At 38.0% G+C, this 26,811-nt stretch overlaps 1 protein-coding gene across 2 annotated transcripts in view; it reads left to right on the forward strand.

Moving 5' to 3' along the window:
- The window catches only part of FGD3 (FYVE, RhoGEF and PH domain containing 3), a 189,054-nt gene that overhangs the window by 71,824 nt on the left and 90,419 nt on the right, over positions 1-26,811 (forward strand). For both annotated transcript variants that reach the window (XM_069090583.1, XM_069090584.1), the window contains exons 2-3: positions 21,116-21,307; positions 24,943-25,126. In XM_069090583.1, the coding sequence (XP_068946684.1) occupies positions 21,116-21,307; positions 24,943-25,126 (376 nt within the window). The remainder of the gene's footprint in view (positions 1-21,115; positions 21,308-24,942; positions 25,127-26,811) is intronic.

A 26,811-nucleotide genomic window follows, 5' to 3' on the forward strand; every position in this document is an offset into this window, starting at 1 on the left:
CAGATGAGGTGGCAAGACCTGCATAGATTATTATCTACTCCTCTTAGGGGAGTGTACACATTAATGAAGATAATTAAAGCATTGAAGATGAAGTAGACCACCCTTGGTTCCCATTCTGAAAGAACAAAAATGAGATAATAGCATAGTGCTTTAAGGTTTGCACAACACTTTACAAATAATAGTATATTTAAGTTGAAGTGTGAGGCAGTTACCTATACCTAGTATCTTTGTGTTACATATGAGGAAACAGAAACACAGAGAGGTTGAACAGTGACTTGCTCATGTACACAGATAATACATATTAGAATTGATATTTGAACCCATGTCTTCCTAAGACTTGATAGAGACCACAATCCACAGTGCCACAGTGTTTTTTCGTTTCATTCTGTAAGCTAATTTGCCCAAATGATTTGGGATGCTGGCCTGGCAGCCATAGCTCCATTCAGATCCTGAACAGTCTTGCTGCCCCAGGACCTCCCAGGAATTTGCTATTTTGTTCGACTAATTAGATGCTTTAGTGTAGCTGAAGTTACTTTTTCCCAGCAGAGAGGACTATAGGATTTAGAACTGGAAGAGGCCTTAGTATAACCCCCTTGTTTTGTAGAATGTCAGGACTTGAGAGATGTAGGAAGTAACAGAGCTGAGATTTGAATCCAGGGCTTCAGACTTCAAAGCCAGTGTCCTTCCATTACACCAAACTACCAAGAAGCTTTAAAGTGTGAAGAGGGCCTCATAGCACACTATAGTTTGAAGCTTGACCCAATTGTCCCAATTGATTGTCATCAATCGAAGTTTGTGCTGTAATACCTTTTTCATCAGCCGTATAGCAGATGGCACCTCCCCCAATCTTCACTTCTTGTCCCTGAAGGCTAAGCCTGGGGAGGAGGAAAGAGTCAGTGGATTAGAAGAGGGAATACCCTTCATAAGCAGGGGATATGCAGACCTGTTCTTCAGTATTGTGCCCCTATGAATCCTTAAAGGACTTCTGTTCACTCTTCTTACTCTTATTCTGCTCTTCATGTCCCCTTCCTCCAACACACATGCACACACACTCCCTGCCCCCACCAGACATGCAGCTGTTCGGGAATCCTGCTGTAGCAATAATAATAACAATAATGGCAACGTGAATTTGTATTGTGCTTTATGATTAAAGCATTTTACATTCATTATCTCATTGGCTTCTTATTTTCCATGCTAAATTGAGCTAGCAGGACCATGTTGCAGAAAGCTCAGCTTCTGCAGACAGTCTGGCTATATTCCAGAATACCTATCATTAGTGGATCTTTGTCATTTATGTTAAATATGGCTGATAGATGACGGTGGTGGGAACTGTTCAAGAAACCAGATGTGATGATGAACAAGAGTTCAGAGATGATGAAAATTCAGCAGATAATTAGTAGTGCTTTGGTTTAAGTCTTGGAAAGACTGATGGACTTGAATCCAGCAAGGTACTAAATGGACAGCAATGATGTAACACAGTGAAAGGAGGATTTGACTTAGTAGGAAAGGACCTGGGTTTGAATCTTATCTTTGCTACCCTTATTTTTGTGATTTTGCTCACTCTACCTCAGTTTCCTATCTATAAAAGTGAAGAGATTGTATTAGTTGACCTATAAGGTCCCTTTCACATCTTCAGTTTTTGAAATGTCAGTCCTACTGATAAGGAAACTGAATGCTCTCAGAGAGTGGAAGCAACTCTTAATTTTTAGAACTTAAAGCTGAAAGAGACCTTAGAAATCACCTCCCAGAGTTCATTGAATCATTGGTAGTTATTTAACCTTCACATTTGTTCTTGAGCAAGTGCATAGTATTCATCTTGCTGAGTATGACCATGCTAATGTTTTGGTCAGTGCATCAGTAATCTGATTGCTGTGGTTATTCCTTCTCCCTGCTGTTGAACCTTGGAATCCGTCCTTGTCTTCTCATGTACAACTTTATGTGTGTATCCTTCTGTGAACCTTCCAGAAGTTCATGTTAAGAGGCCTTCCTCTGGATCTCTGAACATTGTATGGATATCAGTTCATTACGCCAGTTGTCCACCTGTTATCCCTCACTAGTATTATTATGTGGCCAATGCATTTCCTTTTCTGATAATACATGGGAATTTCCTGTGCATCTCTTACATGACTTCTGGCTCACAATCCATTATTGGTTGGTCATGTGCTGTAATCTACATATTCATCATATATACCACCATAGCCCTTTGGGTAACTTGCAGTTTTGATGCTTCAGAGATTAAAGTGTTCATAATTCACAGCCACAGAAAGAATGTGGGTTTTTGTTTAAAAAAGTAATTTAGGGTTATGAAAAGTCATATAAAATCCAGACTTTTCTTTTTTCAGTTCTGGGTTCATTGTCTATCTGTGTATTTGTTCAAGGTGTAAGTATCAATAAACCAGCTCAATGGGCTGTCTATTCAATTGCATATCAAAATACTTATACAGGCATTCTTCATTAATTTGTCTTTTCCCGTATGAATTGCAGGTTGGATTCTTTTGATTGACTTTGTTTTCCTTTAGGAAGCTCTGTAATATCCCTAAGGCTTTATGTAGTCAGCAAAATACCATCCACAAAGAGGCGCACCTGGAAGACTGCATCACCTAGTGAAAACTCCTCTTCTAGTTGAACCCTTGTCTTAGGTATATTCCCTGACATTGACAAATACCTTTGGCAACAAGTGTATATGTCCTATTAAAAAATTCTGTGCTTATACGATAATCCAAGACAATCCCAAAGGACTAATGATCTGCCTCCGGAGAAAGAACTAATATTGATTGAATACAGACTGAAGCATGCTATTTTTCACTTTCTTTCTTTCATTTTTTTTCTCTTATTTGAGTCTTCTTGTACAAAATGACTGATGTGGAAGTATTTTATATAATTGCACATTTATAACCTATATCTGATTGCTTACTGTCTCAGGGAGGGAGGGATGGATAGAATGTAGAACTCAAAACTTTAGATTAAAATGTTAAAAAGGAAAAAAACCAAAATGCTGTGCTTGATATTGATAATTAGAGTATTAGCAAATAAAGTCATCTATTTCTGTGCCTATCAAATAATCTTGTATGATTTTTAATACCTGCAGGGGAGATACCGTGTTGGAGAAGAACCTTACATTTTCTCTACCAAATTAAATGCCTTTAAAAAAAATAATTAACAGCAGACATAATGGGATCTTATATTCTTTACATCTTTTCCTGCTTTTAAACTTATATCTCTACCATAGCTATATATTTGTTTTTCATATTAACTTCTGTTCCATTGGGGACTGTAATGTATACTATCATTAATGAAGAAAACAAATTGTTTGTCTTTTATGTTTGTTTTTCCTACCAGTTTTATCTTAATACATTTTGGGGATGATTTGGCTTAAATTAGGTCTCATGCTAAGTTTTCTGTAAATTAGTTTCCCCCCTCTACTGCTTATTGATATTTTATGAGAGAATACTGCTCATGATTTTCCACTACCTTCTTCTGTAAGGTTTTGTAAATTAATTTAAATTCTAAATTTGTGTCCCTCTTGACAGTCCTGTTTTCCTCTTTGGCAAGAGGATCAAATGTTTGCTGGTTGAGGTGGATTCTGGATTCTCTTGATTTCTTTGTTATGATGATTATTTTGCAGCTGTCAAATATTTGAGAGTCAAGGAACTATGGGTGTGAAATATTGGATATTCTGTCAGACATAGTCATTGTGTTGGTTCTGCTGAAGTATTTTCTCTTAAAAATGTCTGTTACAATGGAGCACTCTTGAATAGTGAAGAGGGTAAGGATATATTAGGAAACTCATGTAAAAACAAAAGGCATAAATACCATTTAAAACATTTCTGCAGAAAATGGTGACAATTCATGTTGTTTTTTCCTTGTTTCTCTGCTTTTAGGCATTTGCATGCTTTAAGATGACAAGTTGGAGCTATTGTAATTGCATGAAGTATTCCTTTATTCCTTTTTCCAATTTGTGATCTTTATCCATTCAACTAATTGTACACAGATAGCTTAATTGTAAATCACTCTCATATTGATAGCTAGTCATTTCTAGTCTATTTATTCAGATACGGCCAATTTAATTTGTGTGTGTGTATGATTCTAATTCATCCTTACCATTTTTGCGCCTCCTAATTCTCTTCTTAAAGAAGATATCTATGATATGTGGATCTATTTCTGGGTAGTCAATTAGCCTTTGTTTTCTTTTGTTTCTCAATCCTAAACCACATTTTCCTTTTTTCAAATATTTTTTCCAATTATATGTAAAAACCTATTTTTGACATTAATTAAAAAAACTTTTTTTGAGTTCCAAATTCTCTTTCTGTCTTCCTTGCCCCCGAATGAGAAGGCAAGCAATTTTATATAGTTTATACGTGTGCAAAACATATTTCCATGTTAGTACATAGTTGTTTGCTTGTTGTCTCTCACATTAGATTTTAATCTCCTTGAGGACAAAGACTGTTTTTTGCTGCTTTCTGTATCCCCAGCACTTGGCACAGTGTAGGTGTTTAAGAAATGTTTGTTGATAAATTGATTAGAAGATCCTTCTGATACAGCATCTAGCCTTATAGGGTCTGGTACATAGCAGGATCTTAATAAATATTTGTTGAATTCTCTTCAAGATATCTTCAGCTTTGAACAATAGAAAACTTTGTGGGTTAAACTCCACTGAATAAATGGGGGGAAAGGAAAAGATACTTAATGAGAATTATCAAACACATGAACTGTCTGAGCTGATAGATATTATTTGTTACTCACTGATCTTATGAGTAGGAATTTGGTGTGTCTATATATATTTTATGTGTATTCCTGTATGCCCATTTGTGTGTTCATATAGACAGTGAATCCTTATGTCCTACATATTTGTTATGTGAAGAATACATCAGAAATATTCAGCTGAATTTTAGACTTGAAATAGATTTAATGGGTTATATTAATGGCTGCTTTTTTTGGAGACATTTGGGAACATACAGAGAAGTTACACAGTTCTACCTACAGATTATTTCTACATGCATATATGAGTGAACTCATCCCTTCAGATCTGATGCAGTGTGTTTTCTGTTTTCAAAGAAAAAACAGAAATACTGAAGTCTAGAGTTGGCTTCCTGGACATAGACAAATGGATGGATGTTTGGGTAGACAGGTGGTTGGCTAGGTGTGGAACTGGTGGAATGGCCATAACTAAGAAGTGTTCATTAATGAATCACTTGTCAATGTGGAAGGAGAGTATTTAGTGGAGACCCTTGATGATCTGTCCCTTGGGTCTGTGCTGTCCAGATTTCATATTAATAATGTGGACAGAGGCATAGATGTCATGTTTAGCAAATTTTAGATGAAACATAGTTGGGAAGGATACCTAGGACATTGCACAATAATATCTAGGAATATTGATAGATTAAAATAATGAGCCAAACTTAATAAAATGCAGAAGTACAAAATAAGGGAGGTGTGACTGGATAATAATTCTTGTGGAAATAATTATGACTCCAGGTTTCTGAGATGCTACTTGCTTAGATGCAAAGATCATGGGTGGATAGATGCATAGCTAGATGGACAGCCAGCCAGGGTAGCTGGACAGACAAATGATTATATGAACATATGAGTGGATACTGAATTATATAACATTATAAAGTGATTTTTTTCCCCCTGAACAGGTTGCCTTGACCCTTTTAATTTTTTTCTCTTTCGTATCTAGGATCTGCTGTTCTTTCTGATATATTTTCCCACTAGCCTCCCTTCCCATTTCAGCCCTGGTTTTAACTTCTTCCAAAGATTGATACTATTATAATACAAAGCAGTTTGGGGAAAAAAAAAACTACTGTGATAGGCCCTTGAAATGTCCCCAAAGAGACATTATTTTATCCACTTATCAATGAGCCTTTTCTTCACTGTTTCAAAAGACAAGGTGACCTGTCTTGATTATAGTTCTGACCACATCCATTTCTCTGCATAGAATTGAATTTCAAGCTGATGGGTCTTCCTTTGGTCTGTCTTGGAGTATATTTGTTTGACCAGAAAATGTTCTAATTTCCTGTTGCATCATCTGTGCCTTATTTTTCTTCTAATTGAGTTTTAGTTTGCTTTACTTCTAAGACTTGGGTACTCCAAATCTTTTTTTTTTAATTTTACATCCTAGGAAAACTTTTGGCTTTATTGTAGAAATTCTCTGCTTCAGCATATCGGTATGAATTTGCTCACCACCCTTTTTGGCTTTCATCATTTGGAGTCCGTGTCATCTTTCTATAGCACTCTATTTAAATCATCAGTGCTAATATCTCTGGTCACTTTTTTTTTTTTTTGCATTTTGGAGGGCAATTGGGGTTGAGTAACTTGCCCAAGGTAACACGGCTAGTTTTTTGTGTGTGGGTGTTAAGTGTCTAAGGCTGGAACTGAACTTGGGTCCTCCAGACTCCAGCGCCGGTGCTTTACTCACTGCACCACCTAGCCGCCCTTCTGGTCATTTTCTTAAGCAGTTTTTTGATTTTCATTTTCTTAAACACATTTGAAACTTGAATTGTAATTCAGTCTTCCTTTCTGCTTTGTCCCCCAATGTTATCCCTAGTGATGGCAACACTAGACATAGGAAACCAACAATTAGATCAGTTATTCTTTGACTGTTTTTCTGATACTTTGTGAGCAGTAGGCCAGTCTTTTTGAATCTTCATAACTTGACCCAAATAGCTGTTGGAAAATCAGACCAATTTAAGAGACAGCACCATGTGATGGAAAGAATTCTGAACAAAGGGAACTGAGTTTTGGTACCAGCTCTGCCAGTAACTCACTGTACAACCTTGTTTCAGTCCCTTTCTTTTCATACATCTGTTTGTAAAAGAAGGGAGAGGTGAGCAGGGGGAAGAGTCAAACAAACCACTAAACTAAGTCTCTTAGCCCTAACACTAAGATTCCATGTTCTGTGTTGTTGACCCATCAAACTCCTTAACTTCATAATTCCCTATTTTTCTTGACTTCATTAAACTCCATTTCCAGTCTATATTGTTCATACTCATGTCTGGCTAAGGTCTGAATATCATTAAGAGGCACTGTTTCAACTATACCTTCCATATATGTCACCTCTGTCTCAAATATATGGAATCTACTCATTGCTCACACTGGGAACTTCATTTGCTCAATCACTCCTTCCACTTTATCCAGTCTAGCAGCTTCTCTTAATCACAATAGCTAGTCTTTATATAGTACCTTAAGGTTTGCAAAGTACTTTACATATCTTTTTTTTTTGGAGGGGGGAAGGCAAGGCAATTGGGGTTAAGTGACTTGCCCAAGGTCATATAGCTAGTGTGTCCAGTGTCTGAGGTCATATTTGAACTCAGGTCCTCCTTTCTTTAGGGCCAGTGAGCTATTCACTGTGCCACCTAACTGCCCCTTCTTTACATATTTTAACTCATTTTATCCTCATAACAATCCTATAAGGTAGGTACTGTTATCCCTGTTTTACAGAAAATTATAAAATGGAAGCAGACGGAGGTCAAATGACTTGCTCAGGATCACACATCTTATAAGTGCCTGAGGTAGGATTCCAGCTCAGGTCTTCTTTACTCTTACGCTCTATCCACTCTACCACCTGGCAGTGTAGCTGACTCCTTGCCTTATTTGGTCTCCATGATCAGCTCTTTTCATGCTGTCCTTATAACCATTTGATACTACTAATCTTCTGTGACCTTCTGCCATGCTAGCTATAACAATCCTTAGCCCTTTGCTGTTTTATTCCCAATGAAACTTAACTCAGTAGTGGAAATAGTGATAGATTTGGAGTTAGAGGGCTTGAGTTTTGAATTTGTACTCTACTTCTTATTAACTATATGTCTTTGGGCAAGTCACTTTAACTCTATCTACCTCAATTTCCTTATTGCAAATGAAGGCATTGGACTAGTTGGCCTCTAAGGTCTGCATCAGTTCTAAGGGACAATTTGGCATACTTACAATCTTGCTTCCCAAAGACATCATGTCAATCTTAGCCTGCTATGAAAGTCATGTGCAAATCTGACCAAATCTTGGATCGGCTTCTTATTTCTTCTTTAGAAAGCTCCCCACAGCATCTCTTCTCCTAAGGCCTCTGATGCTCTTAACTTCCAATCTTAATTCTTAGATGATAACTTTACCTCTTACTTAAAGTAACTCTGTGCTGGACCATACCATATTTAAAGAACTTTATCCAGTTATGGGCACCACATTTTAGGAGGGCCAGTGGTATGATGAGGAGACTTGTCTCCTATATGATTTTATAAACTTCTGTCTTGTCCTCTCTCAGCTCTCCTCTTTCCACACTGAAGAGATCTCATCTTTCTAGTCTGTTCTCATGCAGCTCCCACCCCCATGCCCCAGTTCCTTTAATTATTTTGTTTTCAGCTTCATTACATCTGTCTTGTGGCTTAGACACCAGAGCTATTCAGAGGGTTCCAAGGGCAACTGTGCCAGAGCTTTGTACAAAACGAAAATGTCTTCTGTTTGGTTGCTTGTCTCTTTCCTAGAGATGCTCAGCATTTTTTGTGCCTTTTTAGCCCAGGAGCACATCAGGCTGACATCTTCGGGGACTAACCTATAGTGATTCTCTGTTCAAATAATGGGGGAGCTAGGTGGTACAGTGGATAGAGCTGCAGGCTTGGAGTCAGGAATGCTCATCTTCTTGAATTCAAATATGGCCTCAGAAATTTATTAGCTGTGTTACTCCAGGCAAGTCACTTAACTTGTTTTCCTCAGTTTCCTCATCTGTAAAATGAGCTGAAGAAGGACATAGCCAACCACTCCATTATCTTTGCCAAGAAAACCCCAAATGGGGTCACGAAGAGTCAGACATAACTGAAATGACTGAACAGTAACAACAACATTGGAGAATTAGAGTGGTGTAGCTGGAAGGGTCTTGGATCTGAATTCAATTACAAGTTTGGGTTAGTATTTTCCCTCTGATATCAAATGGCTCTGTCACCCTGGGCAAGTCTTTTAACTTTTTGTGTCATCATCTGATAGTGTTAAGTTGTGAGGGACAGACAAAAGCAAGTAAGACAATTTCTAAGAAGGCACTAAAAGGAGGGAATAGTGTGGGCTGGAATATTCGTCAGGGAAGATTTCATGGAGGAAGTGTGACTTGAACTTGATCTGGAAAGGAGGGCAGAGCATGCACTAGACAATAGAGAAGAGAAGGGAAATGGCACTCTAGGTTGGGGAAGTAGCACAAGGACAGGCGTTTTGATAGGATACGGAAGTAGAGGGTTTAATTTCAAAATAGTGAGGTCAGATTATGGTTTACCTAGAATGCTGGACTGATGATTATAAACTTGATACAATAGAGAGCCATAGAAAGTTTTTGAATAAATGAATAACCTTAAGAATGCAATATTTTAGGATGATTAGTCTTTTAACTTGTACAGGATGGATTATTAGTGGGGACAAGGAAGGACATTGAAGGCATGGAGACCAGGTATAAGGTAATGAGACCCAGAACTAGAGTGATTACTGTGGAAATAAAGAAATTTTGGCAGGAGTGCATTTTATAGGGAGGAGTGTTTTATTTTTTGTTGAGTTTGAGATATTGATGAAGGTATATATAGACAGTTGGAGTTGTGAGGTTAGAGCAGGGGTGGGGAACCTGTGGCCTTGAGGCCACATATGACCTTTTAGGTCCTTGAGTGCTGCCTCTTGACAGTCCAAGTTTTATAGAATGGATCCTTTTATTAAGGGGATTTGTTCTATGAAATTTGGATTCAATTAAAGGACCGACTTGAAGACCTAGAAGGCCACATGTGGCCTCAAGGCCAGAGGTTCCCCACTCCTGGGGTAGAGTTTTGGTGAGATGTTAGGGCTAGAGATCCGAATTTGGGAGCTATTTGTATAGAGGTAAGCTGAAATGACAGGCGTACATGAGATTACCAAGGAAGAGAATGCGCAGAGAGAAGAGCAAAAGGCCAAGAACTTAAAATAGTGAGGGGGTATGAGGAGGAAGAAATGAATGAGATGGGATAAGTCAAAGGGGTGAGGAAGAGAGCCACAACAATGCAATGGAAGTCCAAGTAGAAGAGGAGACATTTGTGGAAGGCAATCTTAAACCTTTTGAGATGAACATCTTGGAAACCACCAAAGCCTCCACAGAATCCCTGTTGTCAGAAATAAAATCCTGAGCTAAATGGACTATGGGTGTGACCCAGTGTAGCCCAGATTGGCAAATTCTAGGAAGCTGTGGTCACATGTAGGGTGTGTGGGTGTGTGTGTGTATGCTCCCCATTTATTCTTCCACTGTGCCTTCCAGACCATTGGCTGTCCTGAAACTATGCCCTGGATGATGTAATCCACTTAACTTTAGAGCCACCATTTTGTTCAGAGTCGTGATTCAACCAGGGATCTGACTGTTCAGATTAGAGATTCTACCAGCACGAATTTGTGTGATCCACTATATCTAGTTTCCCAAGACCCAACACCATGCTTCACTTACTATTCAAATCTCTAGGTGATCTCTGCCATCTTGTCTGCTGCTGTTTGCAAAATATATCCTACCCTTCCTCTCCCCCTTCCCCTCTTATCTTGGGAATAGTAATTAAATCAATACTAACATTGCTTCTGGAGAGGGCAGGTCCATTGACTTAACTCACCATTTTAGTGACTTCCCAAAGCAAAATACCCATTTGTACTGTCTTCCCTTACTATAATGTAAACTCCTTGAGCACAGGGACTGTCTTTTTTTTTTTTTTTTTGATAACTGTATTCCCAGCATAGTGCTTGGCACATAGTAAGTACTTAATAAATTATATTCATTCATTCATCCATCCATTTATTCTTTCAGTGGGTCATGAATTGCCCAGGCTATTTCCATCTTTTTATATATCTTAAGCAATTTATACACCATGGCAATTAGATACTATCATTTCAACAATTTCAGAGTCTACCATTTTCATTCAGACAAGAGTGAAGTTCTTTCATTAGCAATAATATGTCTCCCCAAAATCCTTTTTGGTTGAGATTTACCTATTAAAATCAATTCTGTATGTAAGAACTTTATTGATTGAGGCACAATATTGGAATGCAACATAGAACATTGCTAAAAAACAGAGACTTCTCTGCCTCTGGTATCTACCTCCAGGAAGACCTCCCCAGGTCCCCTTCAGAGCTGGAAGGAATCTTTCTTTCTAAAATCTCTCCTAGTTGTCTGTTTGCATCTCTTTTGTGTACTTATTTTGAATTTGCATTATAGATAAACACAGTTGGCACTTGAATTAAACTGAAACATATCTGGGGAAGTAGAGATATATGGTGAGAGATATAGTTGAGAGATCTCAAGACTGGCACTCAAGACCCAGGTTTTAGTCCCAGTTCCACCACCAACTCTCTGTGCTTCTTCCTTTGTCTTTATCTCAGTTTTCATCTCTATACAATGAAAGAGTTGGGTTAGATTATTTCAAAGCCCAGTTCTTGGATTGGAAAGAACTTGCAGAGACTGTGGACCTGTCGCCTGAGGATGAGCCCAGCCAAGTCCCGAGAAGCTCCTCACCAGCAGGTTATGTATGAGGGGCTAAAATGTTGGAGCTATGGTGATTTAGGCATGCTATTTCCTAAGATGTTGTGGGGTTGAGAGTTACCTGGTAGAGAGAATACCAACATGGATTAAAAAAAAGGGTCTTTTGAAGCATCAGATTATGTTTGAAGAAATGAAATAATCCCTTTAATTTCTTTTCTCTTGACAAATTATTCCAGGTTCTTGTGCTCTCCCTCATAGTGCTTACTTTTCAAACCTTTATCTTTGTTGTCCTTGTTGGACTTTCTGTAGAGTCTTCATATTCCTGTCAAAGTACAGATCCGGAACGTATAAAGTATTCTAATTATAGGGTAGTGTAGAGCCTAGAGGAAGAAATACTTGCCAGCCACTTCCTTGCTCATCACGTTTTTCCTTAATCTGATTTGATGTTACTCTGATACATGGAGGATCATGGTATAGACAGAGTGGTCTAAAGCACCCTGACTGGACTGTGAGTCTAGCTTGGTCATGGGCAGGCTGGAGGAAACAGGGGAGCACTTTAGTTGCTCTGTGTTTCAGATTCAACTTGATACACCCAGCATTTATTGAACATCTCCCAGGTACTAGGTACAATGTCAGGTGCTGAACTTGCAAAGATAAAAACTAAAAGAGCTTTTCTAGGAGCTTATATCCTACATGGGAGAAGCAACATATTCACAGATAAGTCAATACAAAATGTAGACCTTGGGGGGGGAGGGGTGCGTGGTGCACTAATAGTATGATATGAGGCTGGACCAAAGAAGACCATGATGAGCTTCCCATCTCCTCCCTTTCTACCCCCATATCAGTAACTCCTTTTCAGTTTGTGGTCCACTTGTAACTCCTGCTCTTTTTCTTCTGCATTAGTGTTTTGTTGGTCCTCCTCTGAGCATTTTTTCTAGTTGAGGTTTTTGTTGCTTGATATTCATCCACCTTGCACTTTTCCCTCTACTGTTTCAGTAAGGATTTGGATCAGAATATCCATAATTAAACTCAACTTCCGATTATCTACTTATGTAACCCTTAGCAAATCACTTCATCTCTCTGAGCCTCTGTTTCCTCATCTGTAAAATGGGAACACTAAATCTTTGTGCCACTAATGTCCCAGAATTGTTGCTATAACAGTGCTTTCTGAACCATTAAACATCATAGAAATGGACATTTTGGTCATAACCAAGAGAAATTATCTTCATCTAATGGGCAGCTCAAGAAACAGTAAGTATCTAGTTGCCATTTCTGGAAGGAACTGTTAGGTCACAAGATCAAAGGGTCACAGACTTAGGGCTGGAAGAAAGCTTAAAGGTTGAGTTAAACATTCTCATCTTAGAGGTGAGGAAACTGAGACTCAGAAAGGCTAATGAATTTGCCCAGGGTTACACGACTAATAAAATGTCAGGGCAGGATTTGAACTCCATTCTTCTTGACTCAAAGTCCAGCCTTCTATCCACTCAGCCACCTTTATGCCTTGATGTGTTCATCCGTTTCCTTTTTTTTTAAAGTGCATATCATTCATTTCTCACTATCTTTTATTTTGAAGCAGGAGTTTGCCTCAAAGTTCTTTAAGATAATCTATATGAAGTTGACTGCTGATTAGCATCTATGTTTCTGAATCTTCTGCTCTTGCTAAAAGACTGAGAGCTAAGCAGATTTCCTTTTGTTGGGCACAAATTACTTCAATTGATCTGAAAGACTTCTGGAAACTTCCCCTCTCTGAAGAGCCTACCTGAATTCGTTGCTGTGGCCGAATAGTTAGATCTCAGTAGAAAAAGCTTCCCTGACAAAAGCACAAGGTGTATCCCAGACAAAGGTTTCCACACAGCAAATTGCCTGTTAAACTTTAAGCCACTAGAGGAACATTTTAGTTAAAAAATAAATGTTACTTTGAGTTAATGGAGAGCTCTAAAGCACCAGTGTGGCCAGGAACACATGCGGTAACTTTGCTGTGACCCCTGGTCTCCACCCTTGCAAGCAATGTTTTCAGACCTAGCAAATGAAGCTTGTTGCAGGCTCACGTAATCACTCCCAGGCTCACGTAATCACCCAGAAATGCAAATGCGCTGTCATTTTGTGACCTGTGTTGCGAAAATTAGAAAGAGGAAGTTGTATTTTGCTGTTGCATGAAGTTCAAATAAGAAGGGAAGATGTGAATCTATATAGAAAACTTGTAAGTAATATTTTTCTTTCTTTGGTCTTTAATGTCACGTAAAACAGTAGCATGTGTCTTCTTTAAAAGTATTCTTTATAATGATTTGGGAGTTAGAGACTTTAGGTGACATTGTGGTGGCTTCCGTGGCAGGAAGCCCTGAAATGTTTTTATAGCAGAATGGTGATGGTTGTGAATATGAGAGCGTGTTTAATGTGATCAGTTGTAATTATGGGTCGAGTCATATTTGGTGACAGCTTGTCACCAACTAAAAAGGAGATTTCCTAAGATTAAGAACTCTTCTTTAAAATAAATTAAATATATATTAACTTAAATAACTACTGCCTTGAGGTTGTTTAATGTGTTTTTCCCTTCACTGCCAATGATCCAGCCCTATAGGAAGAAGTTTGAGGGGAATAATTTGCTCTTTTCAGAATCCTGTAATAGGGGGTATATTCAGAGATTAGTATTTGATTGAAAGGACTAAAGAATTGTACTGACAGACAAGGTGGTGTAAAAAGCACTGTACTGTGATACAGAAAACTGGATTCTTATCCAGGATTGGTCATTGATTATGTGATTCAGAGCAAACTATTTAGTCTTTCTGGGCTTGAGTTTCAGTTTAATTCAACAAACATCTTAAGCATCTACTATGTGTTAGGCCTACAGGTTGCTAAACTTAAAAAAATAAAAAATAAAAAACCTTGCCCTCAAGGAGCTTATATTCTATTGGGAAGAAAAAACATGTCTATAGATAAGTCAATTCAAAGTATATACAAAGTAATTTTGGGGTAAGGGGAGGTACTAACAGGGGAAATTGATAAAGACTTTCTTGTCTAGGAAGTGGTCCTTGAACTAAACCTTTAATGAAGCTAATTATTCCAAGAAGTATCTTCTTCTAGCATCCCTGTGAGGTAGATAGTACCAAATTTACCCCCATTTTGCTAATGAAGAAACTGAAGCCCAGAGATATTTGCTCTTGGTAGGAATTATGTTTCCTGATTCTTATCCTTGTTCTCTAAAGACTAAATGCATTAAAATAAAAGTAAAAATATAAAAAATTAAATTAAGTCAAATTTAAAAAAATTATAATAAAAAATAATTATACTTTATTTTAACATTCATTAAAAAAATTTTGAGTTCCAATTTCTCTTCCTCCCTCTAGTCCCTCCCCCAGCCATTGAGAACACAAGCAATATATCAGTTATGTGAAATCATGCAAAACATTTGCATATTAGAAAGTAAGGCAATTTAAAAGTTAAGATTAAGCTGCCTTGACCATTTAATCTCTTCGTCATTAGCTAGGGATAGGGAAGAACACATGGATATGTTTGAGAAATGAGACCTGGGTTTTCACTTACCGGGAGGCAGAAAGGGAAAAACCACAAGGAATTTGGGTGGCAGCCCCATATGCTGAGTGACAACTCAGGGAATCCAGGGTTCTTATCATTCTCTCTGCAACTTCTTCCCATTTCTTTACACCACTTTTCATACCAAAACGAGTGAACATTTTAAATTCTGACCACTGTATCACATTTCCCTTTTTTTTTTACCCCAATTTATTCAGGCCAGGAGTAATACAAAATATGGTTAAGCAAAAGAATTCCCAAAGCTGGGATGAGGCCTGAAAAAAGGTAATAAACTCTTTCTTCAATGAAAAGGTTGAACTTTCAGGCCATGTAGACTATAGGAAATGAATGGACATTTCCTGGAAAAAAAATATGGATAAACCATCAGAAAGGGCTCTACTGTCTGAGTGCCAGCAATGTAGGGATGATAAATGCACAAACAGTCGTTTTTGCCTGAACTCTGGGCAGTGAAGGCCTCTCAGCTTGAAGAGACCTTGACTTACCCTTGGTAAGTTTAAAGATGCATAAGCCTGGGCAGTTCTGAGAGACCCTCAACCTCTCTGTCCATCACCCCTCATTCCTCTAGGAGATTTAAAAACAGAGAACTATGTATTACTTGGCTTTTACTAATGACCAAATTAAGAATTTTTCCAACTAATAAAAAGTTTTAAGCCTGTCAAGACTAAGTGATTTTTCAAAATCAACAGGTATAAATGACTCCTTATAATAAAGAATGCCAAATGAGTAATGACCTTAGAGGCCATTTAATTCAACCCACTCATTGTACTGAAGAGGAAACTGAGGACCAGAGAGGGGGAGAGCCTTGCTTAAGGTCACAAAGTGAGTTAATGATGGAGCCTAGACTAGAACAGGGTTTTTTTTTTTCCACATTGAGATATATTTTCTAACATGATGAGAGAAAATATTCAGAAAAGATAAAGTATACATGGAATCCACAGCTCGAACAGCTACAGGATTTTGTTGTTGACTGTCTTTGAGGCAAACAGAGGCTGGCAGTGTCAGGCAGGGGGCTGGCGGCTGGTGGGCAGGCTGGTCAGGCTTGTGGGAGATGCAGGCATAGGAAGTGGTTTGTCCCTGGTTCTGAGTGTCCTGTGGTGAAGTTCTGCTTTATATAACATTAATAGATTCTTTGTTAGATTCTACTTGAAGCATAAAATTTACAAAGAGCCAATGTTGTATCTTTTAAAGATTGTCATAGCATTATTACTTTAGAATTATCTAAAAAGCTAATAAATACAAGTAAACATCACAATACACATATGTAAACCACACTCATAGTGTTGAATCTATTCAGGGTGGCATTTGTTTATGTTTCCTTTTAAAAAAAAAAATTCAAGATTCCAGCAAGAGCTAGAAGGGATCTAGGGACTTTGGAGATGGCTTGGTCCAGCCTTCTCATTTTGCAAATGAGGAAACTGAAGTTACCTTAAATTTCACTGTTCTCATTAAACTGAAATGAGCTCCTTGGGGAGGGATTTTTGGTTTTTCCTTCCCCCACATTCATTCAGGGCATTTGAGGACTGACTCACTCTCTGCCATCCAGACAGCCACAACTCACTCTCTGTTCAGCACAAAGAAATCTTAGTAAGACTTAAGTCCAGGACTTAGACCATTTAGATCAATCTCCTTATTTTACCAATTAGAAAATTGAGACCTAGACAGATTAAGTGATGTACCCAAGATCACAAAGTGAGTTGAGAGCTGGAAATACAGTATAAGTTTCCTGATTCTCAATCCAGTGTTCAATCAATTAAATTCACTAAATATTAACTACCTATTGTGAAGAACTCTGTGCTTCACCCTGGGGGGAAATGCAGAGATGACATGATCTCTGCCTTCATTTTGCTTACATCATAGGAGAGGGAGCAGCAAGCTCGATATTTCCCATAGAGGAAAAAACATGGAGACAGGAAGATCTGAGTTCAAAGCTTGCTACAGACACAATAGATATCTGACCCTGCCCAAGTCCCTTATCCTCCTTGTGGGCCAGTTTCCTCATCTGTAGAATAAGGATAAGAATACATGAAGATCAACTGAAATCATTTTTATAAAGTGTTTTGCAAACCTTAAAGTACTTTGTCAAGCCAGTTATGTGACATGCATATAAAACTTGAATATGAAGTAAGATATTATAAATGCATAAGTGAGGTTCCAACAAAGTACGAGATCTGAGAAAAGAAAGATTGTTTCTTACTAAGAGTATCAGGAAGAGGTAGAACTTGATGTGGGTCTCAAAGAATGATCTGTTCATCAATAGATAGAGAAAAGGGAAGGCATTCTAGATATACAGAAATACGCACGAAGACAGAAAACTGTGAAAGCTTAAGGGTTGGATGGGACACAGATGAACCCATTTTGGCTAAGCATAGGATGCACAGAAATAATGAGTAGGATCAAAATGTGGAAGACCTTGAATATAAGCAAAGGAGCCTAAATTTTAATTGATAAGCAATAATAAACCATTGAAAATGCATGAAAGGGGACAGTGAATAGAGTACCGGCCCTGGAGTCAGGAGGACCAGAGTTGAAATCCCGCCTCCACACTTAACACTTACTAGCCATGTGACCTTGGGCAAGTCACTTAATCCCAATTGCCCTGCCTTCCCCCCTGCAAAAAAAGAATTAAAATAATGAAAATGCATGAAAGGAGAGGAGACCTGAGCAACTCTTATGTAGTATTATTTTGGCAGTGGTATGAATGATGCCTTGGAGGGGGATGGCAGACAGGGCCTTCTCTCTATATTGCTGCCACTGAACCCAGATTGGCTCCAGAGGAGAAAGTGAGGCTGGTGACTTTGTACAATCCTTCTTCACTTAAATCCAATTCACTTGCATGTTATGGCATCAGCTCCTTGATGTCATAGTTCTTTTCAAGAACTAAGGACAAACAACAGCTCCCCCTTGATAATCTTAACTGCTTTCATGGATTCAAATACCTCTGTACAGAGGGCTCCCAGATCTACATGTCTAGTCCTCATCTCTTTCCTGAACTCAAGTTTTGCACTACCAACTGCCTGCTGGATATCTCCTGGGTATTCTGTAGGCATCTCAAATGCATTTCAAAAAATAAGACCTCCAAAATGAAACTTGTCTTTCTTCTTCCGCCCAAAGCCTGCCTTTCATTCACATTTCTCTATTTTAGCTGAAAATACCACCATCATTCTTCTCACCCAGATTCACAACCTTAGAGTTGTATTTACCTTTCATCCCTCATAAAGAATCAAAAATATGATGCCATGATTGGAAGTTTGCCAAGTCTTGTAGATTCTGTCACCACAATATGCCTCACATCTGTGCCCTTCTCTTCATTCATACAACCTCTCCTCTAGTTCAGGCTCTTATTACCTCTCACCTGGTCTGTTGTTATGCCTTCCTAATAGGTCTTCCTGCTTCCAGGCTCTTCTCTCTTCATTCTGTCCTCCACACTACTGCCAAATCAGTATTATCAAAACACACATTTTACCTTGTCAATACCCTATTCAGACATCTGTGGTAGTTCTCTTAGGTAGTTGCTCCTAAAATAATATACTAAGTCTTCAGCCTCATATTTCAAACTTTCTCCTATCTCCTTCTCAACTCCCCCTTGTTACTTTATATTATACTCCTTCACACATACTCTGTACTAATCAAACTGACATTTCTGCTGTTTGCCATTGCTTTTGTTCTGTTCTCTGCCTCTTAATGTCTGAAATGAACTCTGTCCCTTCTACTTCTTAGAATTTCAAGATTACATTTAAAGTAGTTATTTCCTCCTATAGACAGCCTTTCCTGAGTCCCCTAATTATTAATTCTCTTTTCTTGTGGAAATCAATTTGTATATATTTATCTATGTACATGTTATATCCCCCCAGTAGAACGTAGGCTTCTTGGGGGTAGGGATGATTTCATTTTTGTCTTTTGACCTGAGCACTGAGCACAGCACCATACACATAGTAGGTACTTCATATAGATTTAATTGAATTGTTCTAAATTCTCTGTTTGTGAAGTAGTTTAAATATATGAATTGACAAGTGATTACCCTTCTCTCAAGATTGCCGTCGAGGTCAGACAGTTTATGACAATGAAATTGTGATAAACTGCTCCCTGGGACACAGACGGGCACAGGACTTTTGTTATCCAGCAGTCAGCCACTAGAGTTAAGCACCTGTTATGTGCCAGGTACTGGGGAAACAAATACTGTAAATGAAACTGTCCCGGTTTGCAAGGAATTTACTTTCAGATGGGAGCTGGCAGGTCCTTTTATTTCCGATGTACAATCATGCCCTGTTATACTTTCTGCACAACAGAAGCCCATGTGGTGAAGTGTTCTAGTCCCAGATCAACCAGTACTTCACTGTGGGTCCTTGGTCATGTCCCTTTGTCCCTGAGGTCTTTAGCTTCATCATCTCTGCCATGTAATACTAAGTCATCTAGAAGTCTTGTCCAAAGTGAATAGTTTGGAGTTTGAAGCTGTTAGTTTTGATCAGTCTGGGAAGGCTTCATAAAGGAGGATGGGTTTTTAGGAGTTATTTTAATGGTTGTGGTCTAGTGTGGAGAATAAGCATTTGAGAGTGACTTAAACAGCAAAAAATAAACTTTTCTGAATGTACGTTTCTTTTGGAGGCACATGTATGTCAAAATGCATCAACATTTCATAGAATAATAATGTGCTGCAGAAACTTATTGAAACTAGGTTTAGGTTTGTGGTAAAGAAGCATTTATTATACTAGGAAGAATATAATAGTAATTGTAGAAGTGCCCCTAGAACAATTATAAATTTGTAAAATCCACATAAAGATAATTTATAATACATGGTAACAGGATAATTCTTAGAGTGATAATTTGCTACAATAGAGTGATAGGCTCATTTGCTTAATAGAACTTCTTGTTTTAAATCTTTATATCAGCCACATGCAGAGATGCCATTGATTTCATTTTAAGCAAGAAGTGAAAAATAATTGTTTTACTCTCTGTGATGGCAATGACTAATACTTATGTAGACTAGGAAATCTTTGTAGCCTCTGGCTGTGTCTAAATAAAGACCTCTGAGTTACTTTTTTTTCCCCAACATGTTTTTTTAAACCAAAATAATAGCCTGTTTCCAAACAGCTTGTCCCAGTAGTTGGTCAGTCTGTCTAGTCTGGTTTCTAAGGCAGCCTGGTTGATATGGACTAATTTTTGATCCTGTGTCTTCAAAAGTATAAAACTTTAAATTTCACCCAATCTATGGCTTGGTTCCTTAAACTGAAAATACTTATGCTGTAATGTTGTGATGAAGAAGTTGGAAGAAATGTCCAGATTTTTTAAAATGATAGTGATGACAAGATCATGGATCTTTAAGTTGGAAGAACCTTAGAGATCATCTAGGTCAAGAAACAAATTTTACAGATGAACAAAGTAAGGCTTAGAGCAGAGTCAGGTGGTTTGCTCAAGGTCATGTTGGTAAAAAGTAGCATGATAGGATTTTCACTCAAGTCTTTTGACTCGAAATCCAGTGAGATTTCTGTTAACTGTACTGTCCATACATTGCCCTCTGGACTGGTTGGTGGAATTTCTTTTTTTTTTTCTTGGAGGGGGGAAGGCAGGGCAAATTGGGGTTAAGTGACTTGCCCAAGGTCACATGGCTAGTAGGTATTAAGTGTCTGAGGCCGAATTTGAACTCAGGTCCTCCTGACTCCAGGGCCAGTGCTCTATTCACCGTGCAACCTAGTCACCCTGGTTGGTGGAATTTCTTATAACATAATCCAGAGGTCTTGAGTTTAGATCTCAGCTCTGGTGGAGCTCAGATTTCCTCCTCTGTAAATTAGGGAGGGACTAGATGGCCTAAGGTCCCTTCCAGCTCTAAATCTATTATCCTCCTTACTACTTGTATGACCATGAGCAAGACCCTCTTTCTCTCTCAGCCCAGTTTCCTCCTCTGTAAAATGAAGGAATTAAACTAGATGATCTCTAAGTTCTTTTAAACTGTCTGTGATCCTTTGAACAACAGCTATTCCACATAGAAGTTTAAAAATAATGACAGCAATAAGTCTGATTTTATTTGCACAGATTTAAATGAAGTTGGTGCCTGAGAGAGGAATGGAGGCTAGTTGGTAAGGGAAAAGAAATGTGTATTCATTCTGTTTCTTCTTCCCACTTCAGATCGTTCTTCGGTCCCTGCTCCTAGTCCTGTTCCTGTTCCAGGTGAAAACAATTCTGACTCACCACCAGCACCAGAGGCAGATGACCAGTTGTTGCAAAACCTCAGCCCTTTACAATGTGCCCAGCAACAGGGAAAAAGACCTCAGATCAAGTGTCCAGTTGCCAAAACACACCCTCTGAAAAAACCCCGAGGCAAGTGTTTGTTTTTCCATCCAGTTTTTCTTTCAAATTAATTTGACTTTTGGAGATCTGGTTAATTGTAGAGTTCCTCACTTTAGTCAACTTTGTCATAATTGACCAAGCTGTTTTCAGTCTCTTATATTTGTTTTATGTTGAGTCCTTGCTTATGAAGAGGCTAAGTTGCAGTTTGACCTTAGACCATTTTGCCCCTCTCTGGACCTAACTTTCCGCACATGTTAAATGAGGATGTTGCACTGCATAATTTTTGAGATTCCTTTCCAGCTCTGACAGTATATTTTACTGTAATTAAAATATTTAGAAAGAGAGTAAGTGGGAATAGATAAATGATCTTATTTATCAGGCTCAAGGAATTTAACCTGATAACTTATTTTGCTACTTCTGGTGTAGACTTTAAAACTTTATCACTTCCAAAGAGAGGATTACTTGTTCAGTGGCCCGCTGTGAAGGAAGGTTTAGGGCAGGGTATTTCATATTTTTAAATAGAAATAAGAGCAGTCCTTTTTTCTCAATTTTGGGTGAGAGTAATGACCAAATAGTGGGGAACATCCTCACTGAAGTGACTTTTTTTTGCCATATTTTTCATAAAGGCCATTAAATTATAGAACCTTAGATCTGGAAGGGACTAACAATAAGAACTGTCCAACGATGGAATCAATTGCTTTCTAAAGCAGTGAGCTCCCAGTAATGATAGTTGACTTCATGTTTTAGGTTTTGCAACACATTGTACTGTAGATTGTTTCATTTCCTCTTTACAACACCCTGTAGTACTTATAGTACTATACGTATTATTCCCATTTTATAGGGTGAGGAAACCCGAGGCTTAGAGAGGTTAATTGGCTTGCCCAAGGTCACGCTACTAATAAGTGCTAGAGCTAGAATTTGAACTCCAGTCTTTCCTGACGCCAAGCACGAGTGCCATGATCTTTCTGCTAGCCTGTTGTACCTCTCTACCTCCCTTCAGACAAAGAAATCAGATAGAAGTGGTATGACCACCAATTAGGGTTACCATAGAAGAGATTCCTGTACTGTAGGAGAGATTGTACTAGATGAACACCAAGGTTTCTTTAACCGCTAAACATACTCTACATAGAAAGGCATTATGTTATAGTGGGGGAAACACCAGACTAGGAGTTAGATGGCCTGAGTTCTAGTCCTGGCATCAGAAGTTACTAGTTTTATGATTTCAAGTCACTTCATTCACTTTCCTTACCTGTAAAATGGGGATAATGTTACTTGCACTATGTATCTCATGGGTTGTAGTGAGGGTCAAATAAGATCATGTATTAAAATGCTTTGTAGCCATTTATTTTTAGTAGGATCTGTGATTTCACTGTCATATAGAACTTTTGATGAAGAAACTCCTTCTATCAGTGCAGATTGGTGCCTGCTCTGCAAATCACTTGTCAGGACAACTTAGAAAAATTATTTGCTTTGTAGTGGGAAGCCATATTTATGTCCAAGGGCCTTATTTTCTAGTGATGATGTTAATTATGCCAACTCATGTTTCTATTTCACTTTATAGTTTTAAAATTCTTTTTCACAATAGCCCCTGGAGGCAAGTAGTATAAATTTATAGACTTTTGTACCTTCAGGTTTTAAAATTTTACTGGAATACTCTCCTTACCCACACCTTCCCAATACACACACACACACACACACACACACATCTTTTTAAAACAGAAAAATGAGAATATATCTTAGCCATCATTTATGTCAGAAAATCATGAAACCTAAACTAACTTTGCCACAAATGGTGTAAAGGGACTTTGTTGCTAAATCATTTTTCAGTTTTGTCCAACGCTTCATTACCTATTTGGAGTTTTCTTGGCAGAGATACTGGAGTGGTTTGCCATTTCCTTTTCCACCTCATTTTACACATGAGGAGACTGAGGCAAACAGGATTAAATGACTTGTCTAGAGTCACACAGCTGGTAAGTGTCTGAGGCCAGATCAGAACTCAGGAAGATGAGTCTTCCTGACTCTTGGGCTGGCACTCTATCCACTGCACCACCTACCTGCCCAAAGGAGATATTGATGGTATAATTATGTTCCTTTCTTCAAACTAACCAATAGATCTCAGATAGGATATAGGTTCATTCAGGAATAGTTGTTATAATACTCATATCAGAGTTATTTTTTTCATATAGAAATGTTGTCATATCTAAATGTTGAAATTTCAATTAAACATCTGTATTATGAGAGAAACTTCATAGAATATGTATATTCTCTGCCAAACTTTAAGTATTTTCCTTACTAAACAGTCTGTACTCTCTATGTAGTCCCCCCCACCCACTAGAAGGGGTTTCACCCTTCCTCCTTTGCCCATTTTCTACTTCAAATTTTCTATGCATTTTCCACATTCTAATTTGTATTATAGCTATTTGTATACATGTTTTATCTCCCTAAGATACTGTAAACTCATTGACAGCAGGGTTTGCTTATTTCTGGCAATATCTAGCATAGAATTCTGTGCATAGGATATGTTTAATGAACGTTTATTAAAGTGAACTAGGTTACTATGATCAGAATTGGACCTTTAAAGAAAATCCATCTTGAATTATTATTAGTTTTATCTTCTCTTTTCATAAAAAGAAATAATTTCTTTAGCAAACATATATTAAGTACTAATAAATTAACTGTGAAAAATACTTAAAAGACCATTTAAAAATCATTCCCACAACATGAAAAAAGTGAGAATGAAGGAATGCTTAGATGGTAGAGTAGAAAGAATACTGAATTTGAATCAGAGGACCTTGGCATGAATCTGACTCTGTCACTTTACTGCTTTTGCTGCCTTGGGAAAGTCATCTTAGACTCAGTCCGTTCCCCCCCCCCCTAAAATGAAGGGCATATGTTAGATGATCTCTAAGGATTCTTTTAACTCTCAGTCTTATGAATTTGTGACTAAGCTTTTCCAAGGTGTGTGTTTACCAGCAGAGTGTCTTTTGAGCAACTGTAAGCTCAGTCTTCTCATTAAACTTCCCTCAGCCTACTAGAAGCATTGCTTAGGTCAGAATCATATTTATTTGCTTAGAAAATAAGGAAGGAAGTATGTGACGAAGACTCTCCTACAAGAAAGAAGGGGAAGGGGAAACTAGCTCTTACCTTGGGTTACGTGGGTGGTTGTTTACTAGGCATGCTGCTGTATATGCAGCTGTTTAAGCTAGTGTTTGTTGCCTGTTTGCAAAGACTAACACATAATAGAATTTTTTTCATTTTGGTTGTAGTGTTTGAGAAGGAAGCATGAGACAGGAACTAATGCTGTATTGGGAAGCATTGCTATATGTGCCCTTACACAATCAAGACTTTGGATAGGAGAATATCCTGTTGGGTAATAAGAATATTATCTGCCTGTCTGTTAGGTCTGTCTTTTATGTGATAGAGTGGATCTAAAAGATGGACATAGGAAAATATGGTCATCATTTTGGATATTAAAATGTGACTATGTGAAGAATATCCCACCTAGGAATTAGTGGAGAGGCCCTAAGTGATCTACACAGGATGCAATCGTGATAGGAACTTAACAGTGCTCGTTTTTTTCCCCTCAGAAGTTGAACTAATTGTCTTTGTTGATATATATTACAGTAGGAAGAAAGTAAAATTTGACTGCTACAATTTTTTTTTAGTACCTCCTAAGCCTGTCCATTTCAAACCACTTGGACAAGAAAGAGATTTGCAGCGAATACCTCCGGCACCTCGTAGACCTCTGCCAGCTGACCCAAGGCCATCCAGGACTTTGCTGTCTGCAGAAGGAGAAACACAGATCTCACCAGACATCAGCAGCCTGATTGAAAAGTTTGAAAGCATCTGGTAATTCTGTCTTATTGCTTTCCAGTTCCAGGTTGTAAAATAGAGGGAAAAACTTGAATAAGTGGCTTTACCTCTCTGGATCTGAGCTTTTTCCTCAGTAAAATAAATGGATTAGTTTAGATCAAGGGTACTTAACCTTCTCTGTGTCATGAACTCCTTTGGCAAGCTACTTATACTGAAAATTATCCCTTCTTAAAATAAGATTTTTAAATAATTGAAGGAAATGATAAATATCAGTTAGAGGTTAGTGAAAATAAAGATACATTTTTTTCCATTCAATGTCATAGACTGAAATCTAGCTATGAATTCCTTTTATGTCTATGGACCCCCAGGTTAAGAACTCTAGGATTATATGTGTTACTTGCCCTATGGAAGGGTCTCTTCTAGCTCTGATAGTTTCTGAATCTTTGAATTGCATTTTCAGTAAATAAAACAAATTGGCATTTTTTTCTGGTTCATTTAAATATGCTAACCTTGCAGTGGGGTTCCTGTGAACCAAGAATCTAAGCCTTCATCTTGACTGCTTCATAGAAGCCCTGTAAAAATCCAGTTGTACGTGGCCAAGCACTATGAAATTCCCAGATGAGGAGGGGTGTAAAAGTGAAAATTGCTGTTCTTTAATGTAAAGGATTTAAGTAGCTCTGGAGTCTTCCACAATAATTTTTTTTGTTTACCAGATGCATTTCTGGATTTTTGGGTAGCAGCTGAATTTTAGTAGACATATCTCACTTTATGGGCTATATGTGTGTGTGTGTCTATGTATATATGTAATAGGATATATTCATATATGTGCATATATATAGGATTTTATATTTATATTATAGGATTTATATATCAAATGGCCTTTACAAACAAAATGAAATATGTTTTGGAATACTCTCATACATAGCACGTGTAGGTAGCATGGTAGAAGGGAAAATATGCTAGACCAGGATCCAGTAGACTTGTGTTCTATATCTGTCACTAACCTATTGTGACCTTGGACAAGTGACTTCCTCTCTTTGAGACTGCTTCCTTGTCTGTAAAATGAGGAAACTATACAATCTCTAAGATCTCTGCAGATTGAAAATTCTCTTTGGTGTAGTAGAAAGAACCCTAAACTTTGAATGAGAATTGAGTATATATCCCCTAACTTTTCTGGGCCTCAGTTATATCCCATGTAAAATAAGGAAATTGGATGAAATGATCTTCAATGTCCTTCTAAGTTCCAACATTCTGTGATTTTAATTCTGATTCTGATTTGGAACAGAGCAGTGGCTTCAGTGTCTTGTCCCTTTGTTCTGTTTTGGATAGGACAAGAAGAAGGGTTAAGATTTATGTCCTTACCTGGTTTGGGATCTGGCCACTGCTGTTAGTTTTAATCATTAAAGATCTGCATATTTAGACAGTTTCCTCTTCTTGGCAAATATGAATTCTTCTACAAGGCAGCTATGTTCTTGAAAGATATGTCATTTTCTCTTTTTGCTCTTGAGCAGCTTATTATTTTATTCTGTGAGCAGGTCCAATACATTAGGCATTTGCTCCCTAACTTGTACAGCTGTGTTTTATGTGGGCATTTCTATACGGAGGAGATATTTGTTAAGCTTGAGATGTTTTGGGTCAAATGCTGTGCCATGCATTGATACATATATGATCATTGTTGTGTATAGTGAATACCTTGGCTCCTCACAGATGTACCGTTTTCT

Source organism: Petaurus breviceps, unplaced genomic scaffold (assembly GCF_028583685.1).
Source record: "Petaurus breviceps papuanus isolate PSGF00001 unplaced genomic scaffold, PetGlider_PUasm1.0 187, whole genome shotgun sequence".
Classification (NCBI taxonomy): Eukaryota; Metazoa; Chordata; class Mammalia; order Diprotodontia; family Petauridae; genus Petaurus; species Petaurus breviceps.